This window comes from Trichosurus vulpecula, chromosome 2 (assembly GCF_011100635.1).
Source record: "Trichosurus vulpecula isolate mTriVul1 chromosome 2, mTriVul1.pri, whole genome shotgun sequence".
Lineage (NCBI taxonomy): Eukaryota > Metazoa > Chordata > Mammalia > Diprotodontia > Phalangeridae > Trichosurus > Trichosurus vulpecula.
In genome coordinates this window covers 9,530,830-9,545,249 of record NC_050574.1, presented here as the reverse complement: position 1 = coordinate 9,545,249, position 14,420 = coordinate 9,530,830, and the positions used below count along the sequence as shown (strand labels likewise).

At 52.0% G+C, this 14,420-nt stretch overlaps 1 protein-coding gene across 5 annotated transcripts; it reads right to left on the bottom strand.

Annotated features, from left to right (window-relative positions):
* Positions 1-746: 746 nt before the first annotated feature.
* TNNT1 (troponin T1, slow skeletal type) lies at positions 747-14,370 on the bottom strand. 5 transcript variants are annotated; one of them, XM_036744500.1, is made up of 14 exons: positions 14,159-14,370; positions 10,161-10,204; positions 10,048-10,061; positions 9,736-9,762; positions 9,354-9,386; positions 8,659-8,680; positions 8,050-8,113; positions 7,558-7,674; positions 6,751-6,828; positions 5,903-6,016; positions 5,696-5,805; positions 4,616-4,706; positions 4,487-4,527; positions 747-970 (listed from the first exon to the last, which is right to left on the bottom strand). In XM_036744500.1, exons 1-14 carry the CDS (start codon positions 14,201-14,203, stop codon positions 925-927), a joined length of 846 nt encoding a protein of 281 aa, XP_036600395.1. In that variant the 5' UTR covers positions 14,204-14,370; the 3' UTR covers positions 747-924. The 5 variants fall into 5 exon arrangements, with proteins under 5 accessions (XP_036600395.1, XP_036600396.1, XP_036600392.1 ...); XM_036744501.1 differs by lacking the exon at positions 14,159-14,370 and adding an exon at positions 11,481-11,984; XM_036744497.1 differs by lacking the exon at positions 14,159-14,370 and adding an exon at positions 10,801-11,008.
* Positions 14,371-14,420: the final 50 nt, after the last annotated feature.

Here is a 14,420-nt window from a genome sequence, read left to right as displayed (position 1 = left end):
CCCTTCCCCAAGAAGACTACCATGAAGGGCAGATGAACCCAAGCCCTGGACTGGCTGGCCCAACTCCAGGGTGATAGAGGTTACTCATTATCTCCTGACCTTTTGTCAGTGTGCGCTTGAGTCTTTTGTATTTAACCTCTTTTGTATGGAGTTAAAAATAGCTGTCCCATCTATATTGTACATTGTGTACTTTTCTACTCCTTTTGGGGAATTCCTAGGCTTGAGCCAAAACTAAGCTGTAAGTGGTTTTCCCTGGGCTTCTGGGTTAGGGGCATATAGAGCCAGACATAAGCCGGTGCCTAGAACAGTACCTGGCACACAGTAGGTGCTTAAAAAATGCTTATTGATTGGCTTGTTAAATGCTTGTTGGCTGAGATAATGGGAACAATAGCAGGCCAGCCTCCTAGGCCCAGTGACTGTGTAAGCCACAAATTGGAGCCCCGCAATGCGTGGGGCTAAGCCCCGCTGAGCCAGTGCAAGTCTATAGTAATTTTTATATTTTTTTCTTCTCTACATACACGTTGTCGCTGCCATTTGAGTGTAAGCTCTCTGAAGGCTGTAAGTCAGGCTTTCCAACTGCAAAGCCACCGTTCATTCCCCTACAGGAACCGCTCTAAGTCACCCATGTCCCAGTCTTGAGGAGAGGACTGGACAAGGCCAATCTCCCGGGAGCACCCTGGCCCTAAACCCAAGGAATAATGTTGGATGGTCCTTCCTTACAGAAGAACCAAAGACCAGGCCTTGGCTGCCTGCTCAGGAGTATGTTTATTCCAGAATCTCAAGCAAGAAGCTGATGACATGGGTGAGGGCCGGGGGTGCTTGCAAGGCCACAGGATTGGGGGCATCTCAGGGGCCATGACCAGCTCGGTGAGATGGGAAGGTCCACTGTGATCCTCTCTGCAGGACCCTCCTTGGACAGAAGACTCACTTCCAGCGTCCACCAACACGACCCTTGCCGGCCCCCTTCCTGCTGCTCAGGGGAATGGATGGGAGTTAGACCCACAGATAGATGGGGTCCCAGAAAGCCCCCCTCTCAAGCTCTGTGAGACCAGCCTCACAGCCCCCAGAGCAGTGGTTCATGGGTGCTCAAGGACAGCTGGTTGATATTTGTGGGATTAATTGAATCAACATGAGCTGTCACTGTATAGTGTGGTACAATCTTTGAAGCCCGTTTCTTAACACCAATGGATTTGGTGGTGTTTGAGGCCTATTTGTGAAAAACGGGAGGCAAGGATCTAGACTGGCATGTATGTTGGGGTGGAGAGGAAGAAAAGGAAGAAGGGGAAAGGGAAAATTGAACCGTGGAGTGACATGGAGCCATGGAAAAAGAGAAACAGATGAGGAGACAGAGTGTAAGGCAGACACACCAAGGAAGACAGATGCTGAGGAGGACTGACAGATGTGGCCTGAGACGGAAACAGATGGACAGAGAAAGGTGAGGGAGAAGGGGAGAGAGAGGTGGCCGGAGAGAGGGAGTGAGAAAGAGGCAAGGGGGTGGGGGGGGAGGAGAGAGAGAGGGAGAGAGAAAGAGAGAGAGAGAGAGAGAGAGAGAGAGAGAGAGAGAGAGAGAGAGAGAGAAGGGTGGGGAAAGAGAGAGGAAGGAAAGGAGAAGAAACAGAACAGAGAGACAAGAGACAGAGAAAGAGAAAAGAGACAGAGAGAAAGACAAGAGATAGATACAAGAGACACAGAGAGGAAAGAGAGAGAAGTGAGGGGGAGAAAGAGAGAGTAGAGGAAAGAGGGAGAAGGAACAAGGGAGGGAGGGAGAGGAGAGAGAGAAGGGGAGAGGGAGAAGGGGAGAGGGAGGGAGGGAGAGAGAGAGAGAGGAGAGAGAGAGAGAGAGAGAGAGAGAGAGAGAGAGAGAGCTTGAAAAAACTTCGGACAAAAAGGTTGAGATGCCAAGATCACACATGTCCACAGCCTCTCAGAGTCAGCTGGTCCATCCATGCCTGAGTGAAGAGCCACCCACCCCCAAAAACACTTGACAAGTGGCTGTCTCACCTGTGCTTGCAGATCTCTGGGAGGGAAGCCCACTGCTTCCAGAGCAAGCAGCTCATCCCACACCAACACCACTCCCATCATTAGGAAGTTCTTCCCAACATCCAAACTAAATCAAACCTCTCCTGGCCCCCCTCCCAAGTCCTGGTGCCCCATGGGTCCAAAAAGCACAAGGCCACTCCCTCTCCTATTGGTGGCCCTTCAGACACAAGAAGATGGCCACCATATCCTACTCCCACCCCCAGTCTTCTCTTTTCTGGCCTAGATGTCCCTGATTCCTCTAACTGTCCTGGGCAGAGGACAGGAGCCATCTTGGTTGCTTTTCCCAAGTCAGCTGCCCCCCAACCCATGTCAATGCTAACCTGCAGTGTCCAGAGCTTACCAGGCCCATCCAAAAGTGGCCTGGCCACGGTGCTCTTGCACCCCTTCTGTGACCAGGCCACTCTCTTTTCCTGGAGCCATGGTTCTAGGTCATTCTCTGATTCTGGAACATACGTCTCTTAATGCGTTTCAATCGAATTTCCTTTTTTGGCCTCCACACTACATTGTTGACTCATACTGAGCTTGTGGTCCACTAACACCCCAAAATCTTTCTCACATCAATGACTATCTATCTATGCCTCCCCTAGCATATATTTGCCAAGAGTTTTTATTTTTTTCACCCTAAGATAAAATACTGACTTGGATTCTGCATTAAATAAGTGATCTCACAGGCTTTCGGTGGTGTGCAGGCTCCTACACCCTCTCATCCTATGTGACTCATCTAGATCCTGCTCTTTGCCCCCCCCCAGGGGCCTTTGGGTCCTGGCAGGGCACGTGACCAGCCCTTGCTCCCCCTCATGACCAGACCACTTTCTTCTCCCAGAGCTACGTCTCTATGGTATCATCCTTCACACCAAACCTGATGTTAAAGCCTTCATCAGTATTGTGCTGTGGCCCACTGTAGCCCACCACACCCTTTGGGGATCTCCAGCTCATTGGACATTGGAGGATCCCAAGGCTCCCAGCCAGAAAGCCCAAGAGCTTTGGAGCTGGTCACAAAGTCCAACCAGCCTCGTCATCTTAGTAATTGAATAAGCTGAGGCCCAGAGTTGAACTGCCCAAGATCACCCAGCTAGTAAGTGTATGAGGTCACATCCGAAGCCATATCTTCTTCTTGACTTACCACATCACTACTTCTGCAGGACCAAAAGAATGCTCTGCCTAAAGAGATGGGCCTTGATTTCAGAGAGCAGCTTGGGATCATTAGGAGTCCTGCCCAAGGTCCCAAAGGCTGTGTAGTCTGTGCCCCATACTCCTGTTCAGTTCATGGTTGACCCAACTTGTGGTTGTGGTGGTCTGGCTTCGTTCTCGAAGAGGACCATGACATCAAGAAGGTGATGCCATGACTTGCAAGTGAATTGGATTTAATCGAGGGAGGGCTGTGCAAAGTCACTAGCCTCACTTTCTCCTCCTGATCCAGATATAGATCAGGAGGACTGGAAATAGCCCAGCAACTGACCCAATATGGATGCACTGGAGGATCAGCCTCTGGGTTGGCCATCCAGCTACTTGTCAGTCTATACAATGCACACTCTTCATGCCCTCAGCTAAACCCCTGTGAGGGCTATCTGTGTGACCTTAACCAAGTAACTTCCCTCCTTGGAGAGCTGTTCCTCATGTGTAAAACGACAACCTTGACCTCAATGGCCTCTGAGGCACCTTCCAACTTGGCATCTATGACCCCATGAGCCTACCATCATGGATCAAAGTGTAAGCTATTTCTTCCCATTATTTTGAGATCTTCTGGATTCTGTCATCTAAAACGGCAGCTGTACTTGGCAGCCTTGTGTCATCTGCAGATTCAAGAAAGATGCCATCTAGGCCTCTATCTCAGTGACTGGAGGAGGAGTTATCTGCATGAGGCAAAGTGAGCACAGATCCCTGGGGCACCCCACTGGAGACTTCTTTCAAAGATGACACAGAGACATTAATGACTACTCTTTGAATCTGGCCCCTCAACCAGTTCTGAAGGTACTACTTTCTAGCCTACATCTCCCCATCTTTTCCAAGGAACAGCTCTTTACAGCATTCCCCTGATCTGCCAGGTTTGTAGTCCTGTCAAAAAAGGAAATGAGGTTAGTCTGGCATGACCAACCATGCTGGATTCTCTGAGAGCACAGCCTCCTTTTCTAGATGTCCACTCACCATCCCTTTAATAGGAAGTTCTAGGATCCTGATCACAATTGAAATGAAACTCACTGGTTGAGGAAGAGGAGAGAAGGGAAGATGAGGAGGGGGAGAGAGAGAGAGAGAGGGAGGGAGGAAGGGAGAGGGAAATACAGACTTGGGATAGAAACTGGAGGAAAAGGGACCCTCCGAGAGAGGGAGGCAGACACATGGAGAGAGAAACAATAGGATGTGGGGGATGGCTGAGGTGTTGGAAGAAGGGGGTGTCAGGGGCTTGTGGACCAGAACAGGGGAGAGGGAGGGGTTAAGGCTGACTTACAACTTCTGGGCATGGCTGATTCGGTTGTAGAGAACATTGATCTAGGGATGCAGAAGGACAGAGAGGTCGTTCAGAGGAATGCATGATGGCCACCCCAACCCACCTCACTGAGGCTTCCCCTGCCCTCACCTCATACTTCTGCTGCCGAAGTTTCTCTGTGAGGTCAAACTTCTCCGACTCCAGCTGGTGAATCCATTCCGACAGCTCACGGGCCTTCTCCCTGCACCAGGGAGGCCAAGGACAATGGGCCCCACGGACCCCTACCCACTCGCCAACACCGCTCCCAATCCAACCCCGCAAGCTCTCTCCACCCGCAGCCCCTGAGCCCCAGGCACAGGGCGTCCCTAGCTCTGGGGTGATCTCCGTGACTTCTGTAGGTCTCCTTCCCTCTTTCTCTCGGTCGGATCTAAGGCTATCGCTAACCTTCACTCCCTCCCCTCTGGCCCAGCTTTCGGGGTCTCTCCTCGGTCTCGGCTGTTTCTGAATAAATCCTCTCTGCCCCACCTCTCTGCTCATCTCTCTGGCTCCACCTCCCTGAGTTCCTGCCTCTCTTGGCAAAGTGCTTCTCTTAAAGCGAAGATGTGCCCAGGTCGGCCCCCACTCGCCGGCCCCCTACTGCCTCCAGGACGAAAGAGAAACTCTCCTGGGCGTTCACAGGCCTCCTCCACCCGGCACCGCCCCGGGCTCCAAACCAGCCTGGGAACTTGCCGCTCCCAGGGTCTCGATTTGACAGCTAAAGGCAGGAGGCTCGGAAAGGTTGGGTAATGTACCAGCGGAGGGTTAGTGTAACTGGAGAGCCTCGGGCGCCCCCCTGGTGGTGAGGGCGTCATTCCTCTGCATTTATTCTTAAGTGCCTAGAAAACCGCCTCTGGTTTTCTGTTACCGTATATTAGCTCCTTTTGAAGAGGGATGTTCTTTGTATTTATTTCCTCCCCAGTGCCTGGCACAGAGTAGATGATTGTCCACTGGCTGATCTCAATCTCCCCATGCTCCTCGATTTCCTTTTCTGTCTCTAAATCTGACTCTTCTATCATAATGTTCTCCATGTTTCTATATCCCTTTCCCTTTGTCTCTCTCTGGCCCTCCTCGTGCCCGTCTCTGTGTCTCAGAGGTTCTCTGTCTCTGTCTCTGTCTCTTTGTCTCTCTCCTGTCCCTCCCCCTCCCTCCAGTCTCTCTCCCTCCCCTCTCCCCCTCCACTTCTACCCCCACCTGAGCTGTTCCTCCCCCATGTGGTCGATATTCAGGGGTTTCTTGCGCTCAGACAGAATCCTCTGTTTCATCTCCCGCCCCGTCTGGCGTTTCCCACGCTTCTGCTCAGCCTGTTGGGGAGGGAGGATAACTGAGGATCTCTGCATCCCGATTCCCCTCCCTGAGCGCCCTCACCCTCTGCCTCCTCAGGGACCCAGCCAGGCTCACCTTGACCAGGTAGCCTCCAAAGTGGGCCCCCATATTGGACAGAACCTTCTTTTTTTTGGCATCATCTTCTGCCCGCTTCTTGGCCTCTTCCTCCTCCTTCCTCATCTTCTCCTCCTGTGGGAGGGAGGGTGCAGAAGGAAATCGCACCAATTCCAGGGGGCAGATTGGGGTGGGGGAGAGGGGCGCTGTCTTGGGTTTTCCTGAGATTTTTCACAGACTCTTCGAGGCCATACCCATCTGGGGGCTGGGGTCCCAGTTGGTGCTTTGCCACTTGCCCTGTAGCTGCCCCTCTCCTGGTGCTGTCTCCCCTATTAGAATGTAAACTCCTGGGGCAGCTAGGTGGCTCAGTGAGTACAGCACCGGCCCTGGAGTCAGAAGGACCTGAGTTCAATGCGGCCTCGGATACTTGACACATGTACTAGCTGTGTGACCTCGGGCAAGTCACTTAACCCCAATTGCCTTGCCAAAAAACCAAAAAAAAAAAATGTAAAGTCCTAGGGTTTGGCACTGTGGAGATTTTGTATTACTATCCTCAGAGCTTGGCACAAAGTGAGCACCTTCTCCCTCGTTCATTCATAAAGAAACTGAGGCCCAGAGAGGCTCCCTCCAGGCCAGAGCCTGTAAGCTTTGTCTGGATAGCAAACTGCTTAAATAACCTCTCTTCCCTGGGCAAAGTCAGAGCTCAAGGAATGTCCCGACAGAAAGGATGCTTAGAGTCTAGTTCTCTCGGTTTAAAGATGAGAGAACCTGGGCTTAGGGAGGGCCAGGGCCAGGCCCAAGGGCACACCCAGCAGAACCCGAGAGGCCCCGGAGGGGCTCCGTGGTGGGGAGGGGGAGGGGATCCCCACCGCCAGCTTGGCTTGGCGCTCTCTCTCCTTCTCCGTGCGGACCCGCTGCTGCTCAGCTCTCTCTGCTCTTCGCCGTTCCTGGAGGGAGGGGTGAGTGAGATGAGAGGATTACCTCCAGTGGTCCTGCCCAGCACCCCCACTTCCCATGGCACCCGGTAGCTCCTGGGAGAGTCGGGAAGTAAGACTGAGAGTATGGAAAGGAAATCAGAAGCCCTGATTTCTAGCTCTGACCCTGATTTGTATGATCTTAGGGACATCCCTTCTTCTGTCTCTTGGGGTCTCATTCCCCTCTCCTAATAATATTATTATTATAATTATAAGAATATTTCTATAGTACTTGAAGGTTTGCAAAGCACATTACAGTTGTTATCTCATTGGATCCTGACAGAACAGTCCTGGGAGGGAGGTGCTATCATTATCCCCACTTTACAGACGAGAAAACTGAGGCAGACCAAGGTGAGGTGGCTTTCCTGGCATTAAAGAGCCAGTGTCTAAGCCACCTAGGGGTCTCTAAAATAAGGAACACATTCAATGCCCTCTACAAGTTCCAGCTTGCACAGTGACCTTGCCCTCTGCACAAAAGTCACTGCACCCCTCTGGGCCTGGGTGGACCCCTGGTCTCTGAGGTCCCAAGGGCTACAAGGTCTACATCTATGATTCTTTGATCCCTCCGGTCACAGACCTGGGCCTGGGGCAATCTGCTCTGAGGTCCTCAGGGCCTTCTGTGAGGTTGGGCAAGTCCCTGCCCCATCCCTGAGGCTACTGACTGTCCCCATGGGGGGAAGGGAGAGTACTCCCAACACTCACAATCCGATCCTTCAGCCCCACGAGCTCCTCCTCCTCCTTCTTCCTCTGCTCAAAGTGCACATCGATGAGTGTCTGCAGCTCCAGCAGGTCCTTCTCCATGCGTTTTCGGTGGATGTCCTAGGGGTGGCATTTGGGGTGAAGGAACTCAGTGAGGGCCTTGTTTCCCAGGTCTTTATGGCAGGTCCTTTAATGCTGCCTCCCAGGCTTCCCACCATCCCAGCTCAGCAGCCACTTGGAAGTTTTGAATTTGCAGCCTCCGGGTGGCCCCTGGGAGACCTGGCTTAGTGCCAGGATTTCCCACTTAAAGGCTTCAAGGAGCAGACCTACTGAGTGAAAGGGCTGGTGCTGACCAGCACCTGCTCAAGACCCCACCACCACCCAGGGAGCAGGTTAGAAACTCAGACTTAGACTGGGTGTCACAAACTTAAAGCCAGCAGCTCCAGACAGGCACACTGGAAGCCCCGAGTGCAATGCATCCCACCCTTCACTCACATCGAAATCAACTCTCTCTCCCTCAGGGATCTTTGGTGGAATCAGTGGAGGCACCACAGGCCTGCTGGGACAGGGGAGAGGAACAGAGGAGGGGTTGGAGGAGGCCTCAAAATTAGGGTTAGGATCCCCTTTGCTCCTTTCTCCACTCTTCCCCCAAATCTTGGGCAGATAAGAGACAGAGTTCTATCTTCCACGAGGCTCCAAGAATCTGCCCACCCCTGGGGTTTGGGAGAGTGAGCCCCTGGGGGCCACTTGGAACCTCCCTGGAGACCACTGGGAGAAGTACTAAATGGAGATTTCAGAGAAGGGTTCGCTATGTATAAGCTTGGCCAATTCCCCTGTTCTTCCCTGGGCCTCATTTTCCCTCTATCTACAATGCAATAATTAACCAAACATTTCCTAAGCACCCTTCCTGTATCCTTTTGGTCAAGATTCTCTGTGTGACCTTGGGCAAAGCCTTTTGCTCTTTCTGAGCCCCACCTCCCCCATCTGTGAATTGGGAGAGAATTAGTCACAAAGATCCTTTCCGTCCTTGACCTTCTTCGTGGTTTGGGGAGTCTCTCTGGGTGCCCAAGCATTCTGCCATTCACCCTTAGAACAGACGCTCACCTGGGTTTGGGTCGCTCCTCTTCTGTAAGGAGTTGAAGACAGAGAAAGATAATTAGAGAGGGGAAAACTAATTCCTCCCTTGATCCCAGGCCCCAGGAGGCTTGGGAAGGGTCCAGGTTTCTGGGTACGATTACTTTTGCCCTCAGGGAGGAGGATAAAAGGGGTAGGGGGTGCAGAGCTGGGATCACACAGCGACCATATACATTCACAACTTGTTGTGGGGGGGGGGGTTCCCACCCTTCAGAGATCCATGTTTCCTGTCTTCCAGTCCCTTCCCACTCCAGGACCCAGATATCCCCTCACTCAGCAACCCATTCCTCAAGGACCCATTGGTCTTGTCCCCCAGTGACTTCTTCCCCCACTCCCTCAGGGACCCAGGTGCCCTATTAGGAATTCAGGTATCTCCCAGCCTCCACCCACCCCCAGCACTTCAGGCATCTAGGATCTCCCAGCCTCCAGCTTTCTTGGGGACCCAAGTTCCCTCCCACCCGCACCCGACCCCAAACCTTTGAATGTATATCGAGGAAAGAAGAGGACAGGTGTGGGAAAGGGAGGAGTGGGTGCGGCCCCTTTAAGGGGGGCATGGTTATTGATTAGAGGGCGCCTAAGGGGCGCTTAAAAGGGCCGCGGCCTGGATGGGATTTTCCCCTCTCCCGCCCCGGTTCCCGGAGACGGAAGCGAAGCGACCACCATACCTCGCTCTGCGACCGGCTCAGACTCCTCGGGGGCTGGGGTAGGGGGAGAGGGAGAAGCGAGGAATTGGGGGAGGGGGAATGGCCCCACCAGCAGTGCAGGAGGAGGGAGAGAGAGGAGAGGCTGTTAACAGGGAGAATCCGGTGCCAGGGGGAGAAGTCCCACCCACTGTGTGACCTTGGCAGCCCCTTTGCCTTCTCTGGGCTCCGGAATCTTCGCTGCCACAACCCAGCCCCCAGCTGTAAACTGGGCATCTTTGTACTCAAGGATCTCCAGGCGCCTTTCGGCCTTTGGGGTTCACCCAGCAATAAGAATCTGGGTTCCAGCCACCACCCTTAATTCAGAGACCCAAGCATCCCTCTTCCCCCGCTCCAGTGAGCTCACCTTCCTCCTCCTCGGCGGCCTCCTCTTCTGAGAGCAAGGGGCAGGCGCGATAGAGAAAAAAAAAAAAAGGATTGTCTTGGGAGAGGGGAGGTGGACAGTGTCGTGGTGCTGAAAGAGTTAACGCGCTTTCTTCTCTCGGGTCTTAAGCCCCTCTCCCCTGGTCTTAAGCCCTCCGGGTGCCTTCCCTGCTATTCTTGAGTTCAGGAAAATCGCAGAGTACAGGACCCAGGTATCAAACCCCAGTGGACACACCCTCAGGACCCAAGGGTCCTGATCTTCTGTTCCCTCCGGACAACGAGTACTTCGACTCACCTTCTTGCTGTTCCCTGCGGGTTGGGACAGGAGAGAAGTTAGATCCAGACATCAAGAGGGACCCTTTCCCCATCCCCTTACTCTGCGCCAGCTGCCCCCCCCCCCATACTTACTCCTCATAATCCTGCTCCTCTGCATCGGACATTGTTGCAGTAACCTAGAGAGAGTAAGAAGAGAGATGATAGAAGGACCAAAATGTTTGTGTACCTGAGGGATGCAAGCCGGGGATCTCTGGGGTCACTAAAGTGATGGAGTGAGGTGGGGTAGAAGCATTAGGGGCCCCTCCCCCATCTCTACCACCTGTCTTTTGGTCTCGAGTCACTGGGGGATGGGAAGGAACCTGATCGGGGAGATTATCTCTGGGCATTCTTGGGACAGACAATAGCCACCCCCAGTTCCCTCTCCTAGCCTGTCAGAAGCTATTTCTGGGGGTCTCGGGCGAGGGCCAAAGCCAGGGATATGTCCGAATTAGGATAGAGTTGCCCACAGGCCCTGACTCAGAACTGCCCTTGTCTCCCCTCACCAAACCCTGACCTTAAGATTATCTTCTCAGACCAACACCAACCCACCCCAGTCTCATATTCTTAGGTGTTGAATGAATTTTGGCTCCCCCTACTCTGTTTTTACAGATAGAAAAACTGAGTCCTGGAGAGGGAATGAAACTTTCCAAGGTCATAGTCAAGTCATTACTACTAGAAAAGAAGGTTCCTGGCAGCCAGTCTTCTTCCCCCCACCCCACCCCATTGCCCCCACCCGTTCCTCTTGGAATGGGCAGATCTGTAGCTTTCCTTTGAACACATACACGAACTCCAACCCTTCCTGTCTCATCTGATTCCTTGTCTCACTGTTTATGTCTGTGTCTGTCACTGTTTATGACTGCCTGCATCTGTCTAGGACTATGACTGTCTATCTCTGTCTCTCTCACTGTTTGCCTATCTCTCTCTGTTTCTCTCTGTCTCAGTCTCTCTGCCTCTGTCTGTCTCTGTGTCTGTCTCTCTTGCTCAAGCCCCGCCTTCCACTCTCTCCCCATCTCCCTCCCTTTCTCTACTCTGTCTCCCACCCACAGAATCTCAGAGTTGGAAGGGACCTCAGAGGCCAATTACTCCAACCTATACCTAAACAAGAATAAAGAATACCATGTGGGATATCCCCAACAATTGATTATTCAGCCTGAAGATCATCCACGAAGAGGAGTTCACTCCTCCTGGAGTGATCCTTTGCATTCTGGGAAAGCTCTGATTGTTAAGACATCTCCCTTTTATTGGGCAGAAATCTGCCCTGCTGCAATGTCTCTTTTCTTTGTGTGTCTCCCTCTCTGGGTCTCAGTCTCCCTTTCTTTCTCTCTATCTGCATAGCTCTCCCAGCACAGTGGCTGGCTTGGGGAAGGGGGTCAGCAATGATGGGGAGGGGCAGGGAAGGGCAGGCTTCATTACCTGGGGCTGAGGCTTCAGTAAACCACAAGGGTTTGATTGAGGCTGGAACAGTTGCTGTGAGTCAGGGACAGAGAAGCAAGTGCTTTATAGCCCCAGCCTGGGGAGGGAGGGGGAGCCTCCAAAGATATCCCAGGGTCTCTGAGGCAGCGCCAGTTGTGGGCTCCTCCCTTTGGCTTTGGTGTCACCCTTGCTCCATTTCAGCCCGTTCTGTCTCCCCTACTATCTGTCTTCTGCCTGGACCCCTCCTGTCTGTCTTGTGCCTGGACCCCTCCTGTCTGTCTTTTTGTCGTGTCTTTCCAGTCCTCATTTGTGATGGGGGAAAAAGGGGAAGATTTATCCTCTTTTATTGTTTTCAGACTCCTTTCCTTGTTTATATGTATTTCTTTTTGGGGGTTTCTCAGTCTCTTTGTGTCTCCATAGATCTAAGTCTCTTCCTTCCTTTCTTTCTTCCTTTCCTTCCTCCTTCCCTCCTTCCTCTCTCTGTCTGTTTCTCTCTCTGTCTGTTTCTCTCTCTCTCTCTGTTTCTCTCTCTCCTTTCCCCTCCAGTGGCTCCCTATTACCTTCAGGATCAAATATAAAATAATCCTGTTTGACTGTTAAAGCCATTCACAGCCTTTGCTCCCCCACCACCTCTGCCACACACACACACACACACACACACACACACACACACACACACCCCTTTGCAATGTTCTTACATTTTAGTCCCCTCCACATACTATATGATTCAAAGCATCTGACCTTCCTCTATTCCTCGGACAAGTCATTCGATTCCCCAGCTCCACGCCATTGCCCTAGCTGGTCCCCATGCCTGGAATGCTGTCCCTCCTCACCTCTGCCTCCTGGTCTCCCTGGTTTCCTTCAAGAGTCCACTCCTAAAGCCTCTGTGCCACACATACACACACACACACACACCCCGCCACCCCCGCCCCACAGCTGCTGGTGCCTTCCCCCTGAGGTTACCCTCCATTGACACTGAATATGGCTTGTATGTACCTAGTGGCTTGCCTGTGGTCTCATCCATGAGACTGAGCTCCTTCAGGGAAGACACTGTGTTTTGCCTTTTTAATCCCCATTGATTAGTACTGGGCCTGGCATATCCCATCATGGCTGCCCCATCTGTTTCTATCTCTCTCCCACCATCTGTTTCTCTCTCTCCTGTCTCTCTTACCCTGTCTCCTTCTGCCTTTGTGTCTCTCTCTCTCCCTCTCTGTCTCTCTTCTTCCTTTCAGTCTATTCCCTTCTCTTTTCAGTGGTTCCTAAATTTCTTTGTCTCATACATAGACGTTTAAAAGTTGAATGAGCCCTCCGTGACCATCTAGGCCAACACAGATACTTGTCTCCTATAAACTCAACAACCTGTCATCCAGCTGCTACTTGAAGCCAAGGAGGAAACCCGTTTCACTTTGGACCATTCGATTGACTTTTTCCTGACGTCAAGCCCAATGCAAGTCCACTCATTGTGCCTAGTTTGGCCCACTCCTCTTCCCCAAGATAGCCATTCAAAGAGGTGAACAAAGCTCTTTCTCCCCTGGCACCCCAGTCTTTTCCTCTCTGGACTAAACATTCCTAGTTCCTTCAAGCAGTTGTCACAGACCACAAATTTACTCTTTTTTCCTCTCTCTGTCTGGTTTTTTATTGTCTCCATCTCCTCCCATGCGTCTCTATGTCTCCATTTCTATCACTGTCTCTGTCCTCTTATGTTTGTTTCTGTCATTGTCTCCTCTTCCCCTCCCCCTCTGCTTTGTCTCCTATCAAAATTTCTCTTCAGTGACATCAGATCCTAAACGGAGATGACAGGTGTGCGGGTGGGGTGGGGAGGGTGTCCTGGCATGAGAGAGGCAGGCAGATCAGATCCAGTACAATCCTCAGCCTGAAGCCATGCCCTCCATGACCCTGATCTATCTGGCTCTAGGCTGGCCTGGCAGGGCCCTGGAATCCCTGATCTCTTCAGTAGCTGATGCTCCATCATAGCTTCGATGGGTCCTAAATAAAGCTATTGACTGATGGGCTGGAAAGGCCCTTAGAGATTACTGGCTCTAACAACCTCCTCATATTACAGAGGAGGCAACTACCAATGGCTCCCCAGGAAGGAAGAGGTAAAGCTGAGACTGGAACCCAGGCTCTCCTCTGACTTTAAATCAGGGGCTCTGCCTCTGCCCCATGAAGGCCAGAATCACAGAGGCTTCCAAGGTCACTTCTGCCATCAAGACCATTCAAGAAGTTTCAGTGGCTCCTTTACAGCATTCACAGTTTGACTCTAGGTCGCCACTCCTCCTCATGAGCTCTAGGCTCTATCCAGGCTAGCCTTCACACTAGCCCTCCATGCACAGACTTTTCCACCTCCCAGCCTTTGCCTGGAATGTCCTCCCTCTTCACTGTTGCTTCTTCTAATTTCCTAGCTCTATTCAGTCTGTCCTGACCCACCCAGTCCATCACCAGGTATTAATTTTACATACGTTTTGTATTTACTTAGAGGTCCTCCTAGATTCTAGATGAATGTGACCTTGCTGAGGGGAGGAATGGCTGGATGCTTTGCTTAGCTCAGAGTCTGACTCATAGCAGGCTTATTGTTTGACTGATTGAGACACCTTCCCTCAGACACCTGACCTACTCCATCAGACAGGGAAAGAGCTCCAGACTGGGGAAGTCACAGGAATAGGAAATAGGAGACTCACACAGCTGGAAGGATCGCCAGAAATCCCTGGGTACAGTCCTCCCATTACAGATGGACAAACTGAAGCTTAGAGACTGGAAAGGAATGGACTCGACCAAGGTCACAAAGCAACTCAGGACAGAGTTAAGACCAATAAAATACAGACTATCAGAGTTGCAAGGGGCTTTGAGATCATAGTTTCCCCCATTTGTTTTACAGGTAAGGATGCTGTGGCTCAGAGCTGCCTGGAGTCACCCTGGCTCTGCCAGGCTGCCTTTCTCCAC